Raw genomic sequence first — 11171 nt, forward strand, 5'->3', positions numbered from 1 at the left:
GTTTTTGAAAACATTTAATTCACTTGTGCAGGTAAAAGTTCTGGCTGTTTCCAGTGAATTGGATGCTTTTAAAGTAAACAAATGCTTTTATAAAAAACAACAGCTGTTATTTCTAGTGGTTGGACTCTGGTTGTACCTTGTTTCTTTTTGAGACAGTGTTGCAGTAAACTAGACCCCTGGTTGGCCTTGAACTTCCTTGTGCTAGGATTAGATCATGCTTAACTTCCTTCTAGAAGATTCTTACTGTTTTAAGAAAAATTAGAACAGCACAATTTTAGTACAGTAGCGGGGTGTTGAAACATGGTCATTAAAATTGAAACTTTCAGTCCTGGGGTTCAGGGCCTTCTGCTTTTCTTTTGAGACATAGTGTCACTAAGTTGCCTTCTTAGCTAGCTGTGTATTCCTCTCCTCAGTCCTGGGTTGGCAGGCCTGCTTGATTTGTGGATGTGAAGGGGCTAAGTACAATGCTGTATAGAATATATAAACACAGTGACTGAGAAGGCTCAGAACATCCCACTGCAAGAGCAGCCAAACCCCAACAATACTGTCAGGATGGAAAAATGACTGCTAATCCCGGGCTATGCAGGAGGCGCTGGAAAACTCTTCTGTGATGTCTTCCGGATACTTAGACTGTTTTGAATTAGTAGTGCATAATCCCAGCAATGTTTCCCCTCATTTTAGGGTCCATCGTAACCTGTTGAGTAACTATGGAAGACTATATCAAAATAGAGAAAATTGGAGAAGGTGAGTGTGGTTTTAGTATAACGATTTGGAAAAGAATGGAACAATGCTACCGTGGAACACAGTAACATTTACTGAGTGCAGTCACTTGCATTTGCATGCGTGTGCATGAGCATGTGTTACAGTTGGTGTTTGCGGCCACCTTGACAGAATCTGGGATCACTCTGAGCACACCTGAGGGGATTATTTTGACTATATTAATTGAAGTGGGCAGGACCCTCGCCCAATGTGGGTGCCATTCCTTGCCTGAGATCCTGGGCTGTAGATGGAGAGGGTGTCAGGCCACAGTGATCCTCTCAGCCGCCTTCTGCTGCTGCTGGACTCGAACCTGGATTCCGAGTCCAAACATTCTTCCTTGGGCTGCTTCTGTCTGGGTGTTTATCACAGCACCAGCCAAAGTAAGGCCTGCTTTAGTTACACCCTAAAGCACAAGATGTTTCTCCATCAGAAGAATCTAAATGATCCTGATTCTTTGCTAAGGACCCTAGGGCCTGGTGCACTATACTACGGAGCTGTATTCCCCAGGCTGTCTCACCTCTGGAACTGGATACCCCAGATGCTTGTTGTGTTTGGGGGGATAGAATATAAAATGATGCTAACTTCACAGTACATTTTAGTCTTTTTTCTCAGTGCTAGGTTTAAAGTTTTATGTAAACTGGGTGCCATCACTGACAAGTGGAGCCAAGTAGTGTTCTGTGTGGTCACCATGGACAAGATAGTGACTGTCACATGGTGTTCAGTTCCTTCCTGTGGTATTCTAAACAATGCTTAGGCCTATGTGACATAATCAAAGAATGGAAATAACTTTTCCTTTTTCTGTCTTTTTTCCTCTCCCTGCAACAATTTCCATATTTCCACCTAGGAGTTAAGAAGACTTCATTCTTAGCTCCCCAGGAGCAAATGGTGGAACTTGTTTCTATGTGGCTTCTGTTGGGGACCATTTTCATCTCTGTTTAGAAACCCCACTTAGGGTATTAAGACCAAGGCAGGGGATTTAGTAAACCAGGAATGGCCCAGGCAGTGTGTGGTGTGCGTCTGGGGCTTTCTTTTTTAAGTGACCATTATCTCTGCGACTGTCTCCTGACATGGTAACCACTCCCCCTCGCCAGCGTCGTCCACTACCACTCACCCATCCAGTTGAGTGATGCCCTTTCTTTGATGCCCTTAGATGGGGCTTTCTGAAGGCATCCCCTGCCGGCCTTGTTCTTTAACTTGTCCTAGAGCAGTGGTTCTCAGCCTTAACACTGCAGCCCTTTAATACGGTTCTTCGTTTTGTGGGAAGCCCCCCCACCATAAAATTGTTTTTGCTGCTACTTCATAATGAATCTTGCTACTTTTATGAATCATAGCGTAATTATCTGATAGGTGTGCCCCTCCAAAGACCTGGCGACCCACAGAACCGATTTTGTAGTTAAAGGGATTTGTTCATTTCCTGGAAGTAGCCTAGGTATTCCTTCTAGTTGCTCTGGGCTTAAAGCGTCTTGAAGGCTGGGGGCCCAGCATCTCTCACAGTTGCTGTTCAGGTCCTGCAGCACCTTGACCTGTTTTTCCTCTGGCCTAGAGACTTGTCTGCTACATTGTGCCTGGCTGTTCTGGATTCTCTGTAGGGCATCCTGAATTGCTTGTTGAAATAATTTGAAAACTAGGTAATAACTGTCTACATTTTCTTCTACCAAGTACCTGGTCAAACTCGTGAATGAGTTGTAACATGTTTTTCTTCCCATGTTAAGTGTTTTCTTAGTCACCCGTGTATTGGTCACCATGCCAGCGAGACAGTCTTCAGATTACACAGCTGCCTGGCTACATGTGGTTGGTGGCACCTTCCTTGGCATTTAGTAAGCACCCCAGAAACATTTGTTTTTGGTGAGATTTAATGCTTTTACCAGACAGTGTTATCAAGGATAACTGGGATCTTCTTCGCTTGCTTTTTCTTGTATGACACATGTTAAAATTCAGTGTGTACGTGTGTGTGTGTGTGTGTGTGTGTGTGTGTGTGAGTATGCATTTGTACAGGTGGCTGTGAGCCTGGTGTGGGTACCACCAGTCCTCTGCATTCTTTCTGCAAGGTGCGGTCTAAGCCCCGAGGCAGCTCACCAGTCTTGTTATACTTCCAAATCTAAAACAAATATTTAGTTTCAGAGAATTTAACTTAGCTTATGAGCAGTGTTCGGCGTGCTTTGGTTAGCCCCGTTGCAGTAGTTAATTGAGAAGAGCCAGGAGTTGAGATGCTCAAGTTCTGGGTTGTCTAAAAATCAACAGTTATTGAGTGTTGGCTGCCAATCATGAGTTCTGCACGTTAGTCAAATGCAGTAGTAGGAAACAAGATGCCAGAAAGAATCCTGAATCATTACTTATTTGATTGTTATATACCTTGCTAATTGTGACTTCTTGGGTAGTGTTGCTAATGGCTTAGCTACTTGTGTGCTTCCGACAAGCATGGTATCCACCATTAAGAACGTGTGAGCATAGATTCTTGTGGCTTCGCAGACAGAATGTTGCTGTTCTTTTTATTCGGAATGACTTGGTTATTTAGTCACCTAGCATGTGGTCAAAATAGTCAAGATTTTATTTGAAATAATAGTAAAATAACTAGTGCTTAGGAAACAAACTGCCCTGGGACAGCTTATGTGGACAGCAAGCAACTTGTTCTTCTGAGCAGATGATCACTGGGATGGATTCTCAGAGCCAGTAAAAGCTGTGGAGTGGCTCTTACACTCGGAAGAAGCTGCTCTCACCCTTCGGGGTTTTTAGACAGGGTCTGACCTTGCCTCAGCTTCTCATCTGGAACACGTAGTGAGCTGTATCTCTAAACCATGTACGTGTTAGTTTTGGTATGTTCCATTCCTTTTTGAAAGCAGTTTAATTATGTGTGAGGTGACCTGTCTCATGGGACACTCGGAGTTCAACTTTAAAACAAAATCTCTTTGCTTTCTTTCAGGTACCTATGGTGTGGTGTATAAGGGTAGACACAGAACTACTGGCCAGATAGTGGCTATGAAGAAAATCAGACTTGAAAGCGAGGAAGAAGGAGTGCCCAGTACTGCAATTCGGGAAATCTCTCTATTAAAAGAACTTCGACATCCAAATATAGTCAGGTGTGCTGTGTTGGAGTCGAAACCATTCTCCCTGTGCTGCTGCAAATCCAGTTTAATGTAGTTTTTGGTTCAAGTGGGATAGAATGCTACATATTTGTTGATTGTGATGCCTGGAGGACTTAAAGAGAACTGGATGTTTGGAGAATTTGAGGCATTCGGGTTGGGTCTTTGAGGAAGTTGTCTAGTGGTTCATTAGAATTTCTGTTATTGTGAGGGACCGAACCCGAGTTGACCACCACACCCAACCTCCACCCCTCACAGACTTACCCAGGCTGCCCTTGTGTTCATTCCACCCAGACAGCCTTTGGATTTAGAGACCCTCGGTCTCAACCTCCTCAGCATCTGCCTCTGGCAGCTGGGGTGACAGGCTCTGCCCCTGGCCTGGGTTCTGACTGTTCCACTGGGGCTGGGACTAGGGAGCGGCTATTGAAGTTGTTAGGTTCAGCTTTCGTGTCCACGAGCAGCCAGCTTTGTGAATGCAGGTGGTGTGAGCTAGCTCCCTGCATAGGAAGCTGTACGTCACTGTCCTGAGCTTCCTTCCTCCGTGAGTTCTGAGCAGTTGTGCTGTGGAAGTGGGTGGAGCTGCTCGCTGGACTCACTGTGCTGTGCTCAGCCTGCAGGATGTGCTCATGCAGGACGCCAGGCTGTACCTCATCTTTGAGTTCCTGTCCATGGACCTTAAGAAGTACCTGGACTCCATCCCTCCTGGTCAGTTCATGGATGCTTCACTCGTTAAGGTAGAGCTGCATACTTCTGTTAATACTTATGCCCTCTGACCGTGGGCTCCATCCTTGTGTTTTGTGGCTGGATCTTAGAAAACCTGTAAGAAAATAGAAGTCATTTTATTTTCCATCCTTCGACTCGGGTGAGGTCATCATTTGCCTGTCTTTATTTCCAGACAGTTCTAGAAGTGAACAGTAGTGTCTGAGGACCCAAGCGCTACCCTAGGGACTATGTGTCACATTGCTGGGGACAGGACAGGCTTCAGCAGTTACGTGCAGACAGCAGCCTGAACCCAGTGCTGACGCTAGGTGGTCTTACTCTGTAGAAAATACACTTTGGTTAATGTAAACAGTGTATTTCAGTTAAATTATAAACATATTTATTGTTCTTGGTGTGTGGTATTGGGTATTTGATCCAGGGCACTGCGCATAACTGGGCAAGCGTTTTTCTCAGCAAATGTGTGTGGGGGCTTTAAAAGGGGTTTTAACCGTAAACCAGCTGTACTTTTCCACTGAGCTCTGTGTCCATGCCTTGAGATTCTGTATGCATCTGAACACAATGGATCGTTCTGTATGTGTACTGTACACAAGTTAGTTAGCCCTCTCTGGTCTCTGTTTTGTAATAGTTTAATACTTTTCACAGTTACTAAGCCATTTCTATTGATATTACTTCCTACTTTAGTGATGGCTGTTCTTGATGAGTGGTGGGGGTTCGTTCTGTAGCCCAGGCTACCTTCGAACTTTTCGTCCTCCAGCCTTTATCTCCCAAGCATGGGGATTATAGGCACGTGCCACCAAGCCCCCACTTTATGTCATTTTAGAGATAAATTCTTGGAACTAGGATAGATTATGTGTTTATATTTAAGATCCTGGTGTATAAGCCCATATGGCTGCTAAAAAAATCAGTTCTTTTATTACATCGTTACCAAAGCTTGACAGTATGCATCTTTTAAATAGCATCAGTATGTTATGTGAAGGGTCTTATTGCAGTTGTTCTATTTGGCATTTAACACATACTGTGTTACTCGTTTATGCGTAGCCTGTACATATTTGCTCGTCTTTTTGTATTAGGTTCTGTGATTTCTTTTCGCTAACACACGGTGATTTGCTGGTGGCGCCCACCATTGCCAGTGCGTACTTTGTGTATGACTGGGTCGGGGTCAGTGTTGGCTGTGATGAAGGCTATGGCCACAGCAGCTTGGGGAGGAAAGGATTCATTCACTGATGGAAGTCAGGACAGGATTCTGGAGGCAGGAGCTGATGCAGAGGTCATAGAGGGGTGCTGCTTACTGGCTTGTTCCTCATGGCTTGCTCAGCTTTTTTATAGAACCCAGGGCCACCAGAATAGGGATGGCCCCACCCATGATGAGCTGGACCCTCCCCCAACAATCACTAATTAAGAAAACGCCTTCCAGGCTTGCCGACAACCTCTTATGGAGACATTTTCTCAATTGAAGCTCCTTCTCCAACAACTGTAGTCTGTGTCAAGTTGACCTAAAACCACTGAGCACTATATTTTTAATGATTTTTTTGGACTTTGTTTTGTTGAAAGCATAATATGTAAGATCATATATGTATTAGAATAATGTCAATATTTTTCTGCCCTCTCCTTTCTGCTAACTTTTCTTTGTCTTAAATTATGGATAGCATAGAGATTCCTTTTGCTATGAGATTAGAGGGTTTGGGGGACATCTCAGTGGGAAAATGCTTATGGTACAATCATGAGGAGCTGAGTTGTGGTTCCCAGCCTCCATATGGAAGTCAGGTGTGGTGGTGTGTACACCTAGTGGAAGTCAGGTGTGGTGGTGTGCACATCTAGAGGCCCAGAGCCTGAAGGACAGAGGCGGGGATTAGGAGTGGAGTGGCTCTTTGTGTCCCAGGGACAACTGGCCAGCCAGTTTGGCCAAAATGGTAAACTTCAGGTTCATTGAGAAATATTATCTCAAAGTGGAAGCAATAGAGGAAGATGATGACTTCCACCTGTGCCCTGGGTGCCTACATGGGTGTGAGCAAATGCACATACACACACACACACACACACACACACACACAAGAATTGTGTCATGAATAAACTTTTACAAATGCTCAATTTAAGTCTCCAAAGAGGAAATGCATGTGTAAGTGACAGAAATGGAAAAGAACAACTTTATTCAAGAGAAGTGGTCAACACGTGTGCTGAGACCACTTGTGTACAGAAAGCTAACTTTTGACTTAAAGACCAGAAACAAAATTTTAGATGCTCACATGGGTGTCGATGCATCTTTAGATACACATACTGTATGCATAAGCAGGTTTCCGGTCTGCCTGTTTTACGTTAGTCTTGTGATAGCTAAATTAATTCTCTGCATTTATTTTATCAGAAATTCTTCCTCTAAGGATCTTGTGGGCTGATCATATTTCTGACTCATTTCTTTTCTAGAGTTACTTGTACCAAATCCTCCAGGGGATTGTATTTTGTCACTCCCGACGTGTTCTTCACAGAGACCTGAAACCTCAAAATCTATTGATTGACGACAAAGGAACAATCAAACTGGCTGATTTTGGCCTCGCCCGAGCGTTTGGAATACCGATAAGAGTGTACACACACGAGGTGAGCGGGGTCTGAGTGGGAGGCCGCTGGCATAAGCCAAAAAAGAAAGCAGTTTCTGCAACCAGGTAGCGGTAGTGCACACCTCTAATCCCAGCAGAGGCAGGGGGATCTTTGGAGTTGAAGGCCAGCCTGGTCTACAGAGCAAGTTCCAGAACAGCCAGTCCTACACAAAGAAATAATGTTTCCAAAACAAAAAGTTCTGTTCTGGTAGTATCTGTTTGTTGCTTTTTTTTAAGTTATAATTTACTCTTGTTTATATGGTCTGTGAAAACAGGGATGGGGCCTTTGGCATCTTGTCAGGGGAGATTGATTGCTGCCTCAAGGAAGGTGCTTACTGTGGTTTTTGGAGTTCTCATTTCTCTGTATCGATCTTTCCCAGAGTTGAGCTTCCTTCTGATCGAACCCTGCTGTGGTCAGTCAGATCAATTAAAAAGCAGGTTTTGCTGTCTGAGGTATATATTCTTGTAATAGATTTGGGAGCCAGTTAACTCTAGCAGGAGGAGGGATCACTAGGGATCGAACCCCAGTTTGACCTGTGTTGCTCAGGTGTTCTGTCACTGAGCTGTGCCCTTGGCCCCATCAGGCTTTGTCTGTGGGACATTGAAGGCTGGCATCTCATGAGGTTGCTCTGTTTTATTACGTTCCTCTGCAATGGGGCTGGACCCACGGGCCTCACACACTCTGTTCCCGAACTGTGATTCTGCTCCTTGTTTTAAGAGTCTCACTGACTTGCCCTGGCTGGCCTTGAGGTCACTAGAGTGGATAGACTTTGGACTTGGGACTTCTATGTGGCTTTCCCAGTAGCTGAGATTATAGGTCTACACCACCAGACTGGGTTCCTCTGGTATTTCTGAAAGGGCATTGACGTGTGTAGTACAGGAACATTGGTGACTGGGGAGTTGTCAACCTGGCTTCTGTAGTGTCGGTCCCTCCTTACGTCCTTTGGATTTTTGAGGCAGTCTCTAGCCCTGACTGGTCTCGATCTCTGGGTAGCTGATGATGCCTGCCTGCTTCACCCACTGTATTGGGGCAGCCTTCCCAGCTCTGTCCTGTTTTCCTTTTTAGGTTTTCAGTTTATGATATGAATCTTCTTTGATGAACCTCATTTGCGTTGGTCATAGAGGGCATAGATTCATTATTTTGATAAACTAGTTACTTCTAAACCACTTATCAGTTGTGTCTGTTTCCTTCGGCTTAGATCTCTTATTCATGTTAATTGGAGCAACCATCTTAACATGTAAACAGAACACGCACTTGGTACAGTATCATTCCTAAACCACTATCTCGCTGTGTATCCCTGACTGTCCTAGAACTAGCTCTTAGCCCAGGCTGGCCTCAAACTCACCGAGATCCGCCTACCTCTGCCTCCAGAACACTGACATGCTGGGATTAGTGGTCTGTATGCCACCCAGCTATGTGTCCAGCCAGAATATGGCTGCTTTGGTCCTTTGACTTTGGAAAACAAGATGCTTGTTGTTCTTACCCACTAATGAGCAGAAGTTGGAAATAAAATACCTTCAACCTAGTAAGACCACTGTGTATGGTCTGTCTTGTACCAGGTAGTGACGCTGTGGTACCGATCTCCAGAAGTGCTGCTGGGCTCAGCTCGTTACTCCACCCCGGTTGACATCTGGAGTATAGGGACCATATTTGCAGAACTGGCAACCAAGAAGCCGCTGTTCCATGGCGATTCAGAGATTGACCAGCTCTTCAGAATCTTCAGGTAATTGTGTTTTATGCCTAAGTTGTTAAGAGCCCAAGCGGTTAAATAATGAAGGCACTGTGTATGTGATAGGACTTTGCTTGTCTTCCAGAGCTCTGGGCACCCCTAACAACGAAGTGTGGCCAGAGGTAGAGTCGCTGCAGGACTACAAGAACACTTTTCCCAAGTGGAAGCCAGGGAGCCTCGCAACCCATGTCAAGAACCTGGACGAAACCGGCTTGGATTTGCTCTCAGTAAGTGAGCTGTTCTTCATGGCTCGAGAGCGTGGTGCCCTTGCATGTTCGTAGTGACAGGCTGCAGTGACTGAACTCAGTCCTGGACTGGAATCAGAAGAGTCAGCAGTGGAGTCTGGATGCCTGGTGTGTCTGTAGCGATAGCTGCCTTTGACGTGTGACGTGCCAGTGTTGAACTTTGTCGTTTACTTCTTCTGGTAGCTGCTGTAGGAGAGCCTGGGCTCCCACACCTTACTGGGGAGTTGCTGAGTTAGTTACAATGACGCCTCTTCGTTTTGTGTGTTCTCTACTGAGTCCTCAGTTTATTGGTGTGCACTCCATTGACTGGTAAATTGAGCTTTCAGGCTTTACAGTGTAAACTCTATTTCTCAGGTCTGGCCTAGTTTCCTCTCCCAGGAAGGCTAGCAAAGACTAATGTAATTCAGGTTTTCTTCAGTTGGGTTCGTGCACGCCATTGGCAGTTATTTTCTTTTAAAAACAATGCCAAGAAGAAAATTACTCTTCAGGATTAATAAGCAAAGGTGGCCTCCTTTAGGAAATTTGTTGTAGGTGGGGCAGTGTTTGAAGTCTGGATTTGTAGAAGGAATAAAGTAGATGTTCTAACTGGTCTTTTAGCACCCTTGCAAACTATAAACAGTGCCAACACATTTGTCCAGACTCATTGCTGTCTTATATTTTATATATTGGTGTTGTTGGTTAACTTAGAAACCTTCTCTTATTTTGGACCCAATCTGCTGGTAGTATCTAAAGTTATTAGCTGTGTGTGCATGTGTGCGCGCCTGTGGATGGAAGGCAGAGCTTTTGTGGGCGTTTGACATTTGAGCGGCAGGGAGATCAGAGTTTCAGGGTCATTGTAACTCAGGACCCTGTCAGTCCGGGTCCAGTGGGCTCTTAGTCTAAGTATTGGTTGAGTTTTCTCTGAGATAATATGCACGATCAGATTTAAGATCTGGAGTATATAAAATAGTTTACTGTAATTGGTCCATCTATTGTAGATGTGCTTATAAAAACACAGGGTTTTTTCCTGTGTTGGCTTGGGAAGGGGTGTGTGGACACTGTCATGAGACACTAACTGATCACTACTTTTTCAGTCATGAATAACAGATAGACATTTAATTTCCAAGGTAGATATAATTAGATAGATAATCTGGAGATTTATGTTTTGGTTTTAAAGCTGTCTGGGTGCTTATCTTATAATTTATAACAGGTTACCAAGGTGTCTGATTTAAGTATCTTGGAAGGGTAAATAGAGGGCAGGCTTCTAAATTTGTTTCTTCTTTTTCTCTCTAGAAAATGCTAGTCTATGATCCTGCCAAACGAATCTCTGGCAAAATGGCCCTCAAGCACCCATACTTTGATGACTTGGACAATCAGATTAAGAAGATGTAGCTCTCTGGAAGTCCCTGTCGGCTGTGGCAGGGGAAGATCGTGGCAGTTACCGTTTGCTCTCTTCCTGTCTTGTATAGTTTTCTTTTCTTTGTAAACTATCATCTGGACTTTTCCTGATTTCCTACGCATAACTTAATTAACATGTAAATATTATTCCATATGAATTTAAATATAATTCTGTATATGTGTAGATGTCACTGGTGGCTGTTTGTTACTGTAACACAGCGTTGCTGCAGGGAACTGGTGACTTGAATCTCCCCGACTGCACAGCAGCCATTCCTGCTGCTGGGAGCACAGTCTCAAAGGAGCCCAGCTGAGCTTGGGGTTCATGATGCTTGCAAGTAACTTCGTACTCTGGATATAGGTTTCCGGTCAGTTTCTTGCTATTTGGAAACCACAGGCTGCCTATGGAGAGTGCTTTTCTACTTGTGCTTAAGCATTTGGGATGGGAAGGCACCAAAAGTCAGCTGGATTTTCCAGCTAGAGATCAAGGACTAGCCAGAGCAGTGGTGGTGCCCACCTTTAGTTTCAGGACAGCCAGGGCTACAAGAAGAAATCTTTTTAAAAATTGCTATGGATGTAAACCCAGGAGAATGACTGATGTGTCATGCTCTATACAGTAGAGATTTTGGTCCTCATTGCTCTCCGTTGGTCTCAGCTCCTCATCGTGGGGGTGGG

The 11171-nt window shown here is 44.6% G+C and overlaps 1 protein-coding gene across 2 annotated transcripts; it reads left to right on the top strand.

The window, feature by feature from the left end:
* Nucleotides 1-707: 707 nt before the first annotated feature.
* CDK1 (cyclin dependent kinase 1) lies at nt 708-10493 on the top strand (the record flags this gene model as incomplete). Of its 2 annotated transcripts, XM_080938151.1 has the most annotated exons (7): nt 708-744; nt 3680-3836; nt 4450-4573; nt 6978-7148; nt 8708-8871; nt 8963-9104; nt 10395-10493. In XM_080938151.1, 7 exons carry the CDS (start codon nt 708-710, stop codon nt 10491-10493), a joined length of 894 nt encoding a protein of 297 aa, XP_080794277.1. The 2 variants fall into 2 exon arrangements, with proteins under 2 accessions (XP_080794277.1, XP_080794278.1); XM_080938152.1 differs by lacking the exon at nt 6978-7148.
* Between the last annotated feature and the right edge of the window lie 678 nt (nt 10494-11171).

This window comes from Micromys minutus, assembly GCF_963924665.1.
Source record: "Micromys minutus genome assembly, chromosome: 25".
Taxonomy (NCBI): domain Eukaryota; kingdom Metazoa; phylum Chordata; class Mammalia; order Rodentia; family Muridae; genus Micromys; species Micromys minutus.